Source organism: Erinaceus europaeus, chromosome 12 (genome assembly GCF_950295315.1).
Source record: "Erinaceus europaeus chromosome 12, mEriEur2.1, whole genome shotgun sequence".
In the NCBI taxonomy this organism is placed as follows: Eukaryota; Metazoa; Chordata; class Mammalia; order Eulipotyphla; family Erinaceidae; genus Erinaceus; species Erinaceus europaeus.
In genome coordinates, this window is record NC_080173.1 from 20,321,978 (window position 1) to 20,339,668 (window position 17,691).

The 17,691-nt window shown below is 37.5% G+C and overlaps 1 protein-coding gene across 3 annotated transcripts in view; it reads right to left on the reverse strand.

Moving 5' to 3' along the window:
• Positions 1-1,948: 1,948 nt before the first annotated feature.
• Positions 1,949-17,691, reverse strand: part of TAFA1 (TAFA chemokine like family member 1) — a 611,962-nt gene continuing 596,219 nt past the window's right edge. For 2 of the 3 annotated variants that reach the window (XM_060202908.1, XM_060202907.1), the window contains exons 4-5: positions 8,642-8,766; positions 1,949-3,078 (exon numbers count right to left, since the gene is read on the reverse strand). In XM_060202908.1, the coding sequence (XP_060058891.1) occupies positions 3,061-3,078; positions 8,642-8,766 (143 nt within the window). In that variant the 3' untranslated portion in view covers positions 1,949-3,060. The remainder of the gene's footprint in view (positions 3,079-8,641; positions 8,767-17,691) is intronic. The other variant, XM_060202909.1, reaches the window with a different exon arrangement.

Sequence of the window (17,691 nt, forward strand, 5' to 3'; positions counted from 1 at the left end):
TTACTGCAAAGATCTCAAGGTCAGACTTTTTTGGACAATAATACTTATTGCAGAATTTGTGTGATGGAAATAATCTCATTTTAATTTGCCTTATTAATCAATTTTAGATTTGATGTAGAAATTTAGATTTTGGGTTCTACATATGCCTGTAGAAACAATTTATTACAGTTTACTACCAGACAGGGAACATGATCTCCACTAACCAAATGACTACCCCAAAATGCCTGGATTTTAGAAGTGACTGAATTGGTTCCTCATATTCTAATCCTTCTTGAAAATGCATTGTATATTTCATATATCATAGGCTCTGAAAATTTCAATAGTAAGTGTACTTATAGTTGGTTTTGTTAAAAAATGTCCATATATATTTGATTATAGAAGTCTTCCCCTCTACATTTTTTCTCTCCAGGGTTATCTCTAGGGCTCAGGGCCTGCACTATGAATCCATTCCTCCTGAAGGCCATTTTTCTCATTTTGTTGCCCTTGTTATTGTTGCCATTGCTTCTGTTGTTGTTGGATAGAACAGAGGAATTGAGAGATGAGGAGAAGACAGACAGGGGGAGAGAAAGATAGACACCTGCACATCGCTTCACCACCAGTGAAGCAACCCTTGTGCAGGTGGGGAGCTGTGATTCCAACCGGAATCCTTATGTCTGTGCTTGTGCTTCAGGCCATGTACGTTTAACTCACTGCTCTACTGCCCCGCCACCTCCCCTCCACATTTTGTAGTGTGATGTTCTAGATAACTCTTTGGGATTATTATTTTAGTCTTCAAATTTTACAGTAATTATTATGTTACTTTTTACATCTATATGGGACATAAATTACAAAATTCAGATTTTCCTGGTTTGAATTAATAATTGTAAAAATATTTAGTAAGTCTAAATTTTGCATTGGTACCTCAATTTTCTTTCTTGTTGCTTTTGGAATGCATTTAAGATACAGAATCAACACATATGGTAAGAATGTACTCTCATCCAACATGACTTCAACCTATGTTGGTAGAGATGAGTATTCCTCTTGATTTTTTAAAGATAAACAGATATATGATAGATATATGATAGATAGAGAGGGAGAGAGAGAGAGAGAGAAACAGAGACAGAGAGAAAAAGAGAGAGAGAGAAACAGAGAGAAAGAGAGAGAGGCAGTCTAGACTTCAACCTAAATCACATATGGCAAAAATGGCACATTATAAAAGTGAGCTATTTTGTCAGCCCTTCTGATGGATTTTATCTGGGGGTTAACATTAAAAATTCAAGACCATAGAAACTATTTTTTCTACTGATCCAATAAGAGACCCTAAGAATATGCATTGCAGAGAAAACTATTTGGAGAAAAAAACACATATACTTGCAATATTAGGGGATAAGTAATAGGATTGTAAGGTGATGTTATGTAACCCCCAAGTAAATTGTAACTTAAGGTATTTCCTTCTCAGAATCATCTGCTGAGTAACTATCAAAAAGAGAAAGATGGGCAGTATTTTGAGGGGAAGCAAGTTCCAACTGTATCATCCAAGTGGCCACTACAGAACACTAATAAGATTTGATGTTCCATCTCACTGGTTGAAATACACTGTTATTGTAGTGATTTTTTAATTTTTCAAAATATTGGAGCTGGAATTAGTGGTTGTAGGTTTGGGCAGTGGTGTAACTGACTGCATGTGTTACTATTCACAGAAGGAAAGCTTAACAAGTGGTGAAGCAGTTCTGTAGGTGACTCTCATTGTCTTCTGTCTTTCTGTCTTACCCTTACCTTTAAGTTTCTGTATCTATCCTATCGATAATAAATAAATTTAAAAAAAAAAAGAAAGAAACAGTGGTTGTAATGATAGTGAACACCTCAGGGACAAAAATTGTGGCTCAGTATAAAGTTCTAAATGAGTGTGTAGTCTCTGGCTTTGTTTAAAGTTGATTCTGAAATAGTAAATGACAGACAAAGAAGCCAGTTAGATTTAGAAAGAAGTTATTTACCACTTTAATAGGGCTGTCCAGCATTTGGTCACATAGATCATTCTGAATCCTAATTGCTTTAATGATCTTCCAATCTTACCAGAAGAGGTCTGACTACTCTTGAAAAAGGCAAATCAAACATAGAAAGAGGTGCCATGGAAAGATTTGTTGCAACAGCACTATGTACTTAATGGTGCTAGACTTTGGATTTAATCAGAGGACATTTCTGCAGTCTAGGACAGCTATACAAAGTCTTAAGACATTGTATTTACAGGACGTATTAATACAGGGATCCATATTCTACCATAACTCTGCCAGTGTCATAATAGCATGATGGAGAAGCTACCTCAATAATCCTCATTTTCTTATCTGTGGAAAAGCTAGTAGTTCTAAAAATATCTTCCTGGAAGAGGTTAGAGTGGTTATTATATATCAATCGAATATAAAGTATGGTTATGTAAGCCAAGCTTGCATGCTAATATCGCACAGGGTTGAAAGCAATAAAACAGGACAATGTGCTTCCCTGGACCATCTGGTAGAAACAGAAGGAAGCTCTTGATCCAGTATAGTTACGATGCCTCAGATTCCAGGAGTGCACTTGTAGTTGGTCTTCTATTGTGAGCGCCATGTTGAACTCTCAAAAGCACGCACATGTCTTCGTTGCTAATAGAAAAAGAAATGACAACAGAACAAAACATCCAAAACTCAAAGAGGTACATCAGCTGCCTCAAACTGTGGTACTGTTCATTTCTTGAAGAGAATATATAATATTTCAAAATATTATATATACATATATTTCAAATGGTACAAAGTAACTATAGATCCAAATCAGAAGACAAGTTGATCCTTCTTCATAATCCCAAAAAATTTCATTGAGAAAAAACCTTTTTCAACACCCACTTTCCATGGTGTTGTCAAAAATTCCCAGTCTTCTCACGATAGGATACTTCACGACACACAGTAAAAGCACTGTGATTATCTTATAACCAGTCAAAGTGCAAATAAGAAATCCATTTGGCTTGTAATATGTTAGATGTTTTTAATCCTTAAAATGTATTTTTCTGTAGAGTTGGTTCCTCTTTACTAACTAATTCGACAAATGCTTCTGTTAGGTTCTTGGGTGAATCTGAAACCAAAGAAAGAAAGAAATTTCAGAAAGAAAAGATCAGAGTAAAGATGCAAAGAAAGGAAATTAGGTAGAAGATGAGGGTATCTTGGACTTTTTTTTTTTCATGTTATTTCTTTCAGGTGATCTTAAGTTAAAATATGCTAGATTCTAGAGCAGTACTTCTCAAGCTGTGATTAAGACACACTGACAGGCTGCCATTCTTTTTCAATCCACTATGGGAATTTTGCCACAACTGAGGCGATCCACTTGGAGCAACGAATGCATTACTAGTACTAGTTCCATAGACACACAGTCATGTATTGAAAATGGTTCTGCCTTTGGTTTGATGACTCCCTGTTCTCACCTTGAAATTATTAAAAAGCTTTTGAACAATGTTTTTTATTTTCCATTGGCCCCTGAAAATTATGTAGGCAGTTTAGAGATGAAAATTTGAGCTGAGTAGGCTATTGCATCATTTTGTCAAATTGACCTGTTGTAGTCATTAGTTTAGACCAATTTTTCTGAAGAACACTGGAGACCTTTCCAAGATAAGAAACTCAAAGAATCACATGTGTATTCATATAAATACAGGTGACATTTAAACCATTCAAATATAATACTGAAGCCTATAATATTGTAGAGGATGTATGCATAGAGAAGCACTGATTTATATCATCAACGATGATTCTTATAGAGAGCAGTAACTTTAAACATGTAGGACACAAAACATCATCATTTTGCCATCTTTTTTTCTCTTCTTCATAATCTCTTATTATTATTGTTATTACTATTATTTTACTTAGTTAAGTCCTTACACTCTTGGAAATTGAGTTTTCTGATTTGCGGGTGGGAGTACATTGAAGACTTCTAGGATTAGATAGAAACAGTAGTATGTTTGCACTCAAGATTACATTAAAAGTTGGTTTAATCAGGGTTGGAAATAATGACAAATCTTCACATATTTATTTTCTTATGTTTTCCTTATAAATCACCAGTTCTTCCAGTCCATGATTTACTACATTCCAGTGGTATTTTTTACCTTCTGTTTCCACTGTTTTCTTTTCCAGCCAAAGGTGGGAGAAAGTGATATTTATAAAATCAAAGTGAAGTTGCCTTGTAAACAATTTTACTGATGTTTTCTTGCTACAAACTTAAGTCTTATCCTTCATGGAAAACTAGAGTCTGACATGTCCACCAACCACACCCAAGCCTTTAACACACTAAATTTCTATAATTTATGCTTAAGTATTTTTACTGACTAGAGAAATGACTGGATTCATCTGGATTAAAGACAATTGTGATATATAAATTGTTTTTTTCTTCCTGCAATGTCCAATTTATTACTTTCTTCTTCCTTTCTCTCCCCTTCTCTTCATTTCTCTGCTTAGTCTGCATACATCCACTGCATGTAAAATGGACTGGGGATGCAGGCTGTAAAGATTCATTTGGTAAAGAACATTTTAGATTTGGTGGAATTTTTTTTGTGGAAAAGCTGAAATATGTTCAGCTACGAGTTTACTTCTTTGATAATAATTAAAAACATGGGGTGATTTGAATGGTTGGGAATTTGCAAAGAGTCATGATTATGAAACAGACTATAGGGTGTGAACAAGTGATTGTGGTGCATTTGTGTTTGGCTAATCACATAAAGCACAAACTTGATAGAATGGATGTTGTGATTAGTTGTGCAAACTCTGATCAACTAACTTTCCCTCCTAAGGAATGAAACTTGACTTTACATTTGCATGAACTGTTGGTTTCTTTAGACCTTCATATACCAAGTTTAAGGAAATCCAAAGATGTTTAAGACTTCCCTAGGTATTATATCAGGCTATATTTTGCTATTTTCAGTCTGCAAATCTATCTTTTCAAGTGATGCTGATTTTTCTCCTTATTTCCTTTCCTTCCTTCTTCTACTCCCAAACAATCGATGTCATTCTTTTACAATAGAATGATTATACCAAAGAACTTATTTTCTTTATAGGAAGACAAAAATTCCAGAAGTCCGTCTTTTTAAATTAGATCTCTGTACCTTAGTCCAGAGGGCATACATTTATTCCTGAATATATGGGAGATAGCCTCTCCAACTTTTGAATTTATGTAATACTTATATTTGTTTAAAGAAAAGAACCAAATGCATTGCCTTAACCACTTGGCTATAAAGATCCAAATACAGAATTGCTATTTGACACCAAGTGGAAAAATTCCAAATGAATATTTAGTTTAGCTAATGTTACATCTATCTCTCTTCCCCCCAAATATCATACAATAAATGAAGCAAAGATCAATAGAGATATGGTTAAATTTTCATCATGAAACTCCATTTGGTTATGCCAGGTTTCTGCACAGGAGGGTGCTGGTCACCTAGCTTTATTTCAGCCTACCCTGGTTTTTAGAAAATCTCTCATAGGTGACTACTCTGTGTATGGTAGCATACAGAAAAAGTCCCCTTTTCTCAAGATACATATTTCAAATTCTCTTGAAATGGGGGGAGGGGTGGTCTCTGCTTAATTTTATCCAAACTTTCTTTTGTGGATTAAATTGTCAACCAGACTCAATTTACCATAAGATTTCCTTTAAAAATTTCCCTGTTATAGCCGTTAGTACTCATTCACTCAAATGAAATAGTAAACTTTTACTCTCTACCCTCCGTAAAAAAAGACACATCACAATATTGAAATGAAATCCCACTTCAAAGCTTCTATTGTTTGTCTGCATTTCAAAGATTGCTAAACATTTTGGCATAGGATGATTACCTTGGAAATAACCTATTTAATATTAATAGAGAGGCTTTGAAAAGCCAATACAGGAAAAAAGAATGGCTACCTGGGAGTTTTCCTTGAAAACATCTTTATATTGGAGTTACTTCTAAAATCACATATGAAGAAAGCTATCAGTTGCCATTAACAACCTAAGTATGTTTCTTCAGGTTTTTTTTTTTTTTTGCTCTCTTTTTGTGTCGAAAATACTCTCTTTGAATTTGTCTTAAGCACAGGAACAAAATAGGTGGTTTTCTTTATTCCTTTTATTTGATAAAAACTTCAGCATCCCCCACCCCCTGATAAGCTCTCATTTAGGTAACAACAGCACATTGAAAATTTACAATCCAAATTAAAATACAGCTGCAAGTTAAACTCTTTTAATAACTTAAATGGCTAATCAATATTTGAAGTGTGTAGGCATATTTACATTCTGATGGGTAAAATATAGCATAAAGGAAAAATGAAAATAAAACCCATTTTCAGAGTAGGCACATTCTCAGCTTTCAACAAGGGTGATTTATTTTTCATGTATACATTCAGCCAACCCAGGGTGGTAGCAAACATAGTGTACCCTAGCTTCTATTACTGTGATCAGATTCTCCACATCTGCAATGCTGAAAAATGACTATGATGTATTTACAGTAGATGTGATGGATTTAAAATATAGTCTACAGGGCCAAATACCAGAAAATTACATAGGTCACAAAATCAGCAGCAACAATTTCTGCATTTTGTTTGCTTGCTAGTTTATGTTATATTGTCCAAAGAGTCTGTTAGTTGATATATTTGAAATTTCACATTTTAAATTATGGAAAAAAATGGGGGAGATAATTCTTGCCATTTTTTTTTACTGAGTTTTAAATCAGGAAGCATCATGAGAAGAATAGTGCTAACCTTGAATAAAAGGTTATTGCTTGAAATAAGGCATGAAGATTTGGGAGAAAATATATCCATTACATAGTATAGTTCAAACAATGGTAATTGCCTCTATTTAAATCATACTAGCCATACTTGAACTTGGTTTATCACTAACTTATGAGGCCATCTTCAAATTATTTGGTAAAGCTGCTTTTGTGCAAAATATAATTCATGAAAAACTTAAAATCTACATTCCACCAGCAAATGAAGATGTTTTCTTCATCTTCACGGAGTGGTGTAAGTGGTACAAACCAAGTTCATTTGTGAACACTCTCTTTTGTAGGTGTTTCATTAAAATGAAATACGATAATCCATGCTGAGCTTCTGGGGCTCATGCAAATGCATGCTAACAAGTTCAAACTCCTTCCCTTCTGGCTTCAAGCCAGGCAAGATATGACCACTTAGTGGTTAATGTGATTAATACAGAGAAATAAATTTGGCACAATCTCCACTGATTTTATACTTTTATAAGGTATTGCTTTTGTTTTCTGTATCACAAAGCTGCAAGAACAGAATTTATGTTCTGAAAAGACATGTATACATTTCTGAGAAGAAAAACCAAGTTAAACTCAGGACAATATTGAGATGGGAATTAGGTGTCCTTCTAAGTCTGAATCACCTCTTTTTTTATTTTCTTTCTCTTTTTTGCCACCAGAGTTAACGCAGAGGCTTTGTGCTGGCACTATAAATCCAAGGCACCTGGTTGCCAACTTGCCTTTCTACCCTTTCGTTCCTGTCTTCCTTCCTTCCTTCCTTCCTTCCTTCCTTCCTTTCTTCCTTCCTTCCTTCCTTCCTCCCTCCCTCCCCCCATCTGTCTCTCTCTCTCTTTCTTTTTTTTTTTTTTCTATTTTTATTATTACTTGACAGGACAGAGAGAAGTTGAGACGGGAGGGGGAGAAAGAGAGAGGAAAAGACACTTGCAGACCTGCTTCACTGTTTGTGAGGTGGACCTGCTGCAGCTGGGGAGTGTGGACTCCAACTCCAGTTCTTGCGCTTGGTGATATGTGCACTTAACTAGGTGAGGGACCACCTGGCCCCCCTGAATCACCTCTTAGAAGACTAGAAGTTGAACATATTAGAAATTATAACTGGGAAAACTTGCTTTAAAAATACCCAGTATATTAAAATACTTTCTCTAATAACAGGGCTGATAATCATATGTCTGATCATTCTGGCTATTAAAATCTTGGCATATTTTCATACTAATGAGTAAGAAGTTACTGTCTTAAGTGTTTCTGGGTGCTAAACATCACTTACTCCCTTTAAGATTCTCAGAATTTTTATGGTCCAGCATCTATAAGGTGAATGGTTAGGGTAGCTGGGCCTCTCCACTGTGAACCAGCATCATGTCATCAACTCTAATGGATTAAATTATCTCACAGTAAAGAATTGTTATATTTTCTCAGAGATTTCTATTTTAAAGAGAAGGCTAAAGTAATGCTTATTTACATCATAAAAAAACCTGTTAGTTCCCTGAAAGATCATCTAATAATCCCTCTAACGGCAGTTTAGAAAATTGTGGTACTTAAATACAGAACTTTTCAACAGACCACCTGGATGAGTTAGGCAAGACCCAAATTTTATTCTGAGCAAAAGAGATGCTTGATTAATTACCCAAACAATTATATCCCAACTCTTTTTCCCTTGGGCTATGACAACCTAGTTTTATTTACAGGTAAATAACAGAATCACTTGGATGTTCAGTTTGGAAAAGCCTAGTTTAATCTCTAATTTCTGATTAGTGGGTGAACACTAATTTGAATAGCTAAGAATGTTTTCTCTGAGGGAATGCACTCTCTTCCCTCCTATTCTGAGCTTCTGTGCATGCTGTCTATGTACAACACAGAGGCATATTGTACAGTTTGTGACATGCCTAGGACATTTGAAATAAATGAACTTACTCTTGTGGTCTTAATTTTATTGCCAGTAGCACACATCCATCCGGAATTATCAGGGAGTGTTTTACATTCTTCTCCCTCTAGACAAGGCTCCATCTCACACCACCATTTCCCAATCACTATGGAAGCTGTGCAAAAAAAAAAAAAAAAAAACCAAAAAACAGGAAACATGTGTTTTCAATTCATCCGAACAACACAGGCTCTAGTAGCATCATGTCCCTCTGTAGAAGCTAAAACTTTGATACATGCTAGATCATCTTTAACCTTTCTTTTTTAAAAATTTATAAAAAGGAAACATTGACAAAACCATAGGATAAGAGGGGTACAACTGCACACAATTCCCACCACCAGAACTCCATATCCTATCCCCTCCCCTGATAGTTTCCCTATTCTTTATCCCTTGGGGAGTATGGACCCAAGTCTTTAACCTTACAAGCCCAAGAGTATTCTATTAGGAAGAATGGCATGTATGTCTTACAATGCAAATATCACCATGCTGTCTGATTTACTCTAGCAGAATTTGTTCAGAATATTATATGGTGAACAGGAAAGTATTACTCTTTTGATGAAAACATCTGTGTTACTAGCTTTTGTAGATAAAGGACATTACAGTGTTTCTTTTCATCAGAGAGGATAATATTATTAATGTTCTTTGGAAGGACTAAGCTCTTCTTTTTATAAAGATCAGTTAATCCACCTAGTATTAGGGCTTATTCCCCCAGCTTAGGGGGAGAATTTCAAAGGCCTACTGAAAGAATTTAGTTACCTGAAAGCATGCATATACACACATGCACACAAACACACACACACTGATAAATAAAAGCCAAGCATAATAAATAAAAAATATTTGTTTTACATTCAGAAGTATATTTGCTATGTGCTATGTTTTTTGTTTGTTTCACTTGATTTTTTTTTTTTTTTTTACCAGAACACCAGTAAGTTTTGACAAGAATTGAACCTGGGAGCTCATACATGCAAGTCCTGTGCAGTATTACTGTACTATCTTCCTGACCCTGTACTTTCTTTTTAATGTTTGCTATGATGTATGTTAAATCTTAATAGTTGAACTTTTGTTAAGACAGCCTGAATTTTCAGTGATATCAAGCTAGTGATAAATCTAACGAGCATACTTATTTTTTTTATTTATTTGATAGAGACAGAGAGAAACTAAGAAGGAAAGGGAAGATGGAGGTGGAGAAAGACACTGCTTCACTGCTTGTGAAGCTATCTTGTTTTAAGTGGAGAGTAATAGATGTATTTAAAACATTTTTAGTGGTATTTTATATAACTACTGACTTGATTCACTCAGTAAAAGTCTAGATGTATCATGTCTTCATTCATGTCCTGAAGGAAAAATTATTTCTGTGCAAGTATCAATCATTTCTGATCTTCCTTAAGGCAATTATCTTTCTTCTCTTCTCTTCCCTTCCCTTCCCTTCCCTCTCCTCCCCTCCCTTCCTCTCCCCTCCCCTTCCCTTCCCTCTCCTCCTCTCCCCTCCCCTGCCCTCCCCTCCCCTCCCCTCCTTTTCCCTCCCCTCCCCTCCCCTCCTCTCCTCTCCCCTCCCCTCCCCTCCCCTCCTCTCCTCTCCCCTCCCCTCCCCTCCTCCTTTCCTCTCCCCTCCCTTCCCCTCCCCTCCTCTCCCCTCCCCTCCCCTCCTCCTTTCCTCTCCCCTCCCCTCCCTTCCTCTCCCCTCCTCTCCTCTCCCCTCCCCTCCCCTCCTGTTGTTAAAATTCCGGCGCCTCTAGCCGGCCGGGCTAGCTTCACAGGCAGGTAATAGAGACACAGAGACAACGGCTGGGCAGGGAAGCTGTATTTCTTTATTCAGGAACAACGATTCATAAACTAAACCAAACTAATCACCAAACAGAACTCTGCTGTCTCTGCGGCGGCGCAAGCACTCTCTCTTACTCTCGAACTCTGGAACTCTCTCTTACTCTCGAACTCTGAAGCTCTGGCACTCAGGAACCCTCTCCCTGGAACTCTGGCGGGGTTCCTTCGGGCGGGGCCAAGCGGGCCCGCGAAATTAGCAGGACTGATCCAATTCTCTTGGCGGGGGAGAACTAGAACAACCCAATGTAAAGCATACAACAATTCCCCCTTTTCTTTTTAACTAAATGACTACAGTATCAAGGGTGTGGGGTGAACAGAAACCTATATCATACAGGCATTTTTTAAAAAAGAAACTGGCACAAACATGGAGAAACATGTAAGCAAGTAACAAGAACCAGTGTGCTGTCAAGGGAAGGCCTGAGGGGGGCCATTTTTGCCTCTGTGGGCAAAACTTTATCAGCTTAAAAAAACATTTCTTGCCTCTGGGGGGCATACTTTCTTGCCTCTGGGGGGCGTACTTGCCTCGACGGGCATTTGCATGGGGGCGGGGAATGGCCTAGAGTCCCAAAGGCAGCTGGCTGCAATTTACTTACTATGAAACAAAACTTGTTATTAGCATAACCAAAGCACAATCTAATGTTCTAATAGAGAAGGAATTTGAGACTTTTATATATTTTTATATTTTTTAACAACACCCTCCCCTCCTCCTCTCCCCTCCCCTCTTCTCTCCTCTCCCCTCCCCTCCCCTCCTCCTCTCCTCTCCCCTTCCCTCCTCTCCCCTCCTCCTCTCCTCTCCCCTCCCCTCCCCTCCTCCTCTCCTCTCCCCTCCCCTCCTCCTCTCCTCTCCCCTCCCCTCCTCTCCTCTCCTCTCTTCTCTATCCTCCTTTTTCTTTTCATTTAACAAATCCACTCAGACTTCTCCATTCAAGATCTTTAAAATGTCCGCCAATCTTTCCTGTGTCATATACTCCAATTGACTGACTTATACTGGAACTCCAAGTTCTCTCAACTTCTTGCATGCTAAAGATGAGTTACTACCATGAAATTTTATTCTCATGACATAGAAGGTAAATAACATATGTTAACATCACAGAGGATTATTATTAACATGGAATGGAATAAAACCCATCATGAGACAGGAGCAGATTAAAATTATTTATCTAGGGGAAGGGAAATGGTGCACCTGGTAGAGAACATATTACCCTGTGCAAGGATCTGAATTCGAGCCCCCCCACCCCAGTCGCCACCTATAGTGGGAAAGCTTCACAAGCAGTGAACAGTGCTGCAGATATCTCTCTATCCCTCTGCCTTACTGATTTCTCTCTATTTGTATCTAATTAATAAATCAATTAAAATGTATCTATTTGGAATTCACTAGCAGGATTAGATTGATAACTCAAGAGCAGAATGGTTTACACATCTGCACTTACCGTACTTCTTGTGGGGAGGCCTCTTCTCGGGCACAGACTCCCAGCTTACCTCCCCTGTTGTACACCAGTTTCAGGGGCATAGAAGAATGTTCCAAGGCAGCAGGAATGAGCCTACGGGACTAGTGCTAGTGCCACGACAAGAGATGACCCAGGGACTTGTGTCTGATAACAATCCGTTTATTGAACAGCTAAGCAATGTTTATAAGGGGTTGTAGGAGGAAGTAAGTTGTCTGTTCCATATATGGTTTGGGAGAAAAGGGGCAAAGAGAGGTAAGGGGTCGGGAAAAGGTCAAATGTTGAACAAGGGGTTTAGTTGATTGAAGGAACGAGGAAAATGGGGTTATCAATAACCAGCAGACAGAGAGGGGTCTTAAGGGCAGAGAGAAGATAGATCATGTAAGATTAAAGGGACTGGAGGGTGTAGAGGAGAAAAGAGAATCCTCCTAGTTACTGTTTGATGGAGCAGAATAATCATATATGGGTCATATGTGATCAAGGAAGATGAACTTCCATTAACCTCTGAGTAAATAAACCATCTGGTTTGAGAACAAGGAAATGGGCTGAGTGCAGAGTCTTTGTGAGTCAGGGAGACTGACAGGAGACATTTCCTGGTGGTCGTTTTCCTGTATGCTCGATCTCAGGTAGAGACAGACTAATAGGAATGTCGTGCCATCCAGGCCCCCATCTTTCAATAGGAGGCCCCACACCATGCTCAACCATATCCTCACAATTTTCCTACATGCACTCAGTCATTTTTTTTTCTTTTCCTTTTAGACTTCAGTACTCCTCACTATTTACTTTGAGTAAACTTACTATGTTTGATGATATAAGCAAAGCCATGTATATTCCATTAGATTATCCACTTTAGGAATTCTTCCAGGATAACTTTGCTTATATTCAAGTAATGGCTTCTCTAAGGACTATATCAGACTCTGAAAAAAACAAACTTGACATATGAGGGAATACAATATAGAAAGCAAAATCTTCTAAATAGTTCTATTCATATAAAAGACACATAAAACTTTATTAAAACACAGTAATAAGAGTAGATACAAATAATCCAAATATGCAAAAATGATGAGGGGATGGGTGGTTGCACACAGTGTACACTTACCATGTATAGGGTTCAAACCCCCAGTCTTACCTGCAGGGGAAAAGCTTTACAAGTAGTGAATCAGTGCTTTAGGTATCTCTCTCCTATCACTTTTTAATATTTATTTATATATTTTTGTTGTCCTTGTTGTTTCCATTGTTGTAGTTATTATTGTTGTTGATGTCATCATTGTTGGATAGGACAGAGAAAAATGAAGAGAGGAGGGGAAGACAGAGAGGGGGAGAGATAGACACCTGCAGACGTGCTTCACTGCCTGTGAAGTGACTCCCCCTGCAGTTGGGGAGCCAGGGGCTCTAACCGGGATCCTTATGCTGGTCCTTGCACTTTGTGCCACGTGCGCTTAACCTACTGCGCTACTGCCCGACTTCCTCTCTATCACTTTTTATCTTCCCCTTCTGTCTCAATTTGTTTCTATTCAAAATAAATAATAAAAAAAATGATAATAGATCTTTTGAATATTTTCTTTTTCTAATGGCAGAGTTTTGCATCAGGGATGGATTGGGGGGGATTCTAGTCCTGCCTAAAATAGTTTTGATTCATGTGAATAGATGACATACTAAATACAAGCATCATATTTTTTTTTTCAGGGAGAAAACATGTGCACTGTTGAAGGGAAAGAAAAGAAACTTCAAAGCTTCAGGAGACATAAAAGTCAGAGTTGGCAGTGTTTACTGAGAGACCACAATCTGAGGTTCCCTTTTGGCTAGTGTCTAGTCAGAAACAGGTCACTTGCAATTTCCATGCTTGCCCTCTTTAAGTTCATCGAATATTTCCATACTGCTTCACCAAATATGCAGCATCAAGAAGGAAAACTTTCTAATCTCAGCTTTAAGGGGGAGACTGCCTTTCCCACATGCTTTCAATTTAGCATTTTACCTTTTTTTTTTTTTCACAGTGGCACACGAATAATGAACAACAGTCAGCAAGGTCAGCTTTTAGTATCTTGCTTCCTTCTAAAGGACTCTATTCCTCCTCCTTCTTTAGCCATCTCTCTGCCCTCTTGAAACTGACCTACTTTGTTACAAGCTAACAAAGCATTTTCACTTCTTTTAAGAACTATTATCTCCTAAATGAAAATTTAGACAGTCAGAAAAGGAATTTATCTAAAAAAAATCACATGTCACTTTAAATTCAAGGTTGTAGAGACCCAGTGGTGCAGAGGGGAAAAGAAAAGACTACTTAATAAAAATGTTTCCAGACATGCCTCTAATCTCTAAGATTCATATTATAGTTATCTCTCCTAAATAGAATTTTATGATTTGATTCTCCCTGCTACATTATTAGAATCTGGTTCTGTTGTTCAGTGTTGCTTTTCTAAAGATGTGGTTGGACTTATTTTGATTTTGTTTCTAAATTGTGAATTATAGGGTGATATTATTATATATCACCTAGGTCTAATGATACTATTTAGTTATATATATATATAACTAAATAGTATCATATCAATATAACTAAATATATATTCAGAACCGGGGCCTAACACATGCATTTTCACTGTTCTAACCTATTTCTTCCACTCAGAGGGGAGAGAGAGAGAATGCTACTCCATAGCATCAGAACTTCCTCTGGTGCCACAGGATCTCCTCTGTGGTACCAGGGTTTAAATCTGTGTGACACACATGTAAAGGCAGACACCCTACAAAGTGAGCTATCTATCCCCCTGCATTATCTTTAAAATATTCCCCAAGAGAGAATTATATATTCTCCCTTGTCTCCCAAAGTGGAAACTATTGAAGACTTTCAGATTACTGAAAGAAAAACAAACCAATTAGAGTTAATAAAATGAGTTATATTCCTTCAATCTAAGCACTTAAGGTTTCAAATGAGTAACCTGATTGAATTTGAACATTGGGCTTAAATTGCTAATGCATTTCTAATAGTAATTTTTTTTGAAATATTAAATCACTTAATTTCTCTCCTCTACTCTCCTGGGTCAACTAGGAATACCAAAGGATACCACCTGGGACCACAATAAGATAGGAGTAGAATGACTGCAGGAACCCACCAAATCACTGGTGAGTGCAAACACATGTGGCTCTAGGATAGAGAGGAGCCTAGGGAGAGATTAAGTGGCTGGAGGTGGTGTCCTGCAGTTTACAAGTTGAGACACCACCTCCAGTCAGTTTCACCAATAAAAAAATAGCTGAAGGGAGGAGAGGACTCCCCTATGACTCACCAAATGCAACCCTGAGTCTCAGTTGCTACTGCCCTCAGAATCTGGAGCAGTGGGGGGACTGGGGGATGCCCTGTGCTGACACCAGGGGACAGAGAATTAACCAGAAAACTCAGGAGAAGATATATATCTCAGTGGCCTAGTGGTGGGGCTGTGAGAGTCTCTTTGCATAACCACTGGATTATCTCTTCCCCACCCTGCTTTATCTTTTGGTCAGGAGTCAGTGATTAAGCTAAGAAGCCTACTTATAGTTTAAAAGCCCTCTGGGTCCCATAGCCTACAGGGAAGAAAAAGAACAAAAGAGGTTTTTAAGCCACTGTGCTCCAACTCAGGGATTAAAATAATACTGAAACAACTGTAAATTTCCACAACTGTGAACCCTTTAATTACTTTACTTAGATACAAGTCAATCCAGGCAAGAGTGACCAGTAATTTGAAAAGTACTGAGAGAGGGACCTCAAAACATACTATATATCAAACATGACATATATAAAATGGTTACACCAACAAGAAGAAATATTGGGGAAATGAACCAGGACAAGAGTCCAGCTAAAAGCCCCCTAAAGATTTAAGAACAAATAATGAGGTCAAGATCCAAACACTAGTTAAGGAAATAATCACAGGAGTGAGTAAAGAGTTTGAAAGAATTGTCATCAGAAATGCAGAAACAAGAAATGAGACCATGGAAGAAAACACTAATTATCTCAAGGTTATGAGAGAGATGAAAGCTGAAATAGCTGAGCTAAGAACACAACTAGCTGAACAAGCTAAAATAGTATCAGAAGAGGGTAACAAAACAGATGAACTCCAGAAAACAGTAGAGGGAGAGAGAATAGAATAAATGAGTCTGAAGACAGAATTAGCAAGATTGAGGACAAATTAAAGACAACTAAAAAAGAAGTAAGAGATCTCAAAATGACTAAGAGACACTGAAAAAAACAACAGAGACATATGGGATGACTTCAAAAGAAATAATATATGCATTATTGGCTTACCAGAGGAAGAAAGAGAGGGAGGGAAAGAAAGCATTCTTCAGGACATAATAGCTGAGAACTTCTCTAGTCTAGACAACATCAAAGACATAAAGATTCAACAATCCCAGAGGGTCCCAAACAGAATTAACCCAGATTTAAATATACCAAGACACATCATAATTAAAATGGAAAGGAATAAGGATGAAGAAAGGATCTTGAAGGCTGCAAGAGAAAAACAGTCACCTACAGAGGAAAACCCATAAGATTAGCCACACAAACAATACACAAACACACAAACAATACAGGTCAGAAGATAATGGCAAGATATCTACCTAGTGCTCAATGAGAAAGGCTTTCAATCAAGACTACTATATCCTGCTAGACTGTCATTCAGACTAGATGAAGGCATAAAAACTTTCTCAGACAAGCAACAGTTGAAAGAATCAACTACCACCAAGCCTGCTGTGAAAGAAGTTCTGAAAGGTCTCCAATAAATCAGACCACTTTAAATATGCCATCTATCAGAACACTCTAAAACTCTACAGGAATGGCATTCAAATATATTCAATCTTTGATATCAATAAATGTCAATGGCCTGAATTCACCTATTAAAAGGCACAGAGTAGAAAGATGGATCAGAAAACACAAACCAACAATATGCTGTCTACAGGAAACCCACCTAACTCAACAGGAAAAACACAGACTCAAAGTGAAAGGATGGAAAACTATCATACAAGCCTATTGCCCACAAAAAAGGGTAGGAACAGCTATTCTCGTATCTGACATGGCAGACTTTAAAATAAATAAAATTTAAAAAGATAGGGATGGACATTACATAATGCTCAGAGGATCAGTCAATCAAGAGGACTTAACAATTATTAACATTTATGCACCCAATGAGATGCCATCTAAATACATCAAATGTCTACTAAAAGAGCTACCGCAATATATTAACAGCAACACAGTCAGAGTAGGGGACTTCAACACCCCACTCTATCAACTTGACAGATCATCCAGGTAGAAAATCAATAAAGACATAAGGGAGCTAAATGAAGAGATAGATAAACTAGAATTATTAGACATTTTCAGAATCATTCACCACAAGAAACTGGAATACACATTCTACCCAAGTCCACATGGGTCATTCTTGAGGATAGACCATATGTTAGGCCACAAAGACAGCATCAGAAAGTTCAAGAGCATTGAAATCATGCCAAGCATCTTCTCAGATTAGTAATAGTCCTAAACTGTGGAAGCTCAACAGTACACTACTTAACAACTACTGGGTCAAAGAGGAAATAAAGGAAGAAATCAAAATGTTTTGAGAGTTAAATGAAAACAAAGACACAAGCTATCAAAATATTTGGGACATAGCTATGGCAGTACTGAGAGGGAAGCTCATAGCCATACAGACACACATTAGGAAACAAGAAAAAGCACAAATAAACAGCCTGATTGTACATCTTAAAGACCTAGAAGAAGAACAAAGGAACCCTAAAGCAACCAGAAGGACAGAAATAACTAAAGTTAG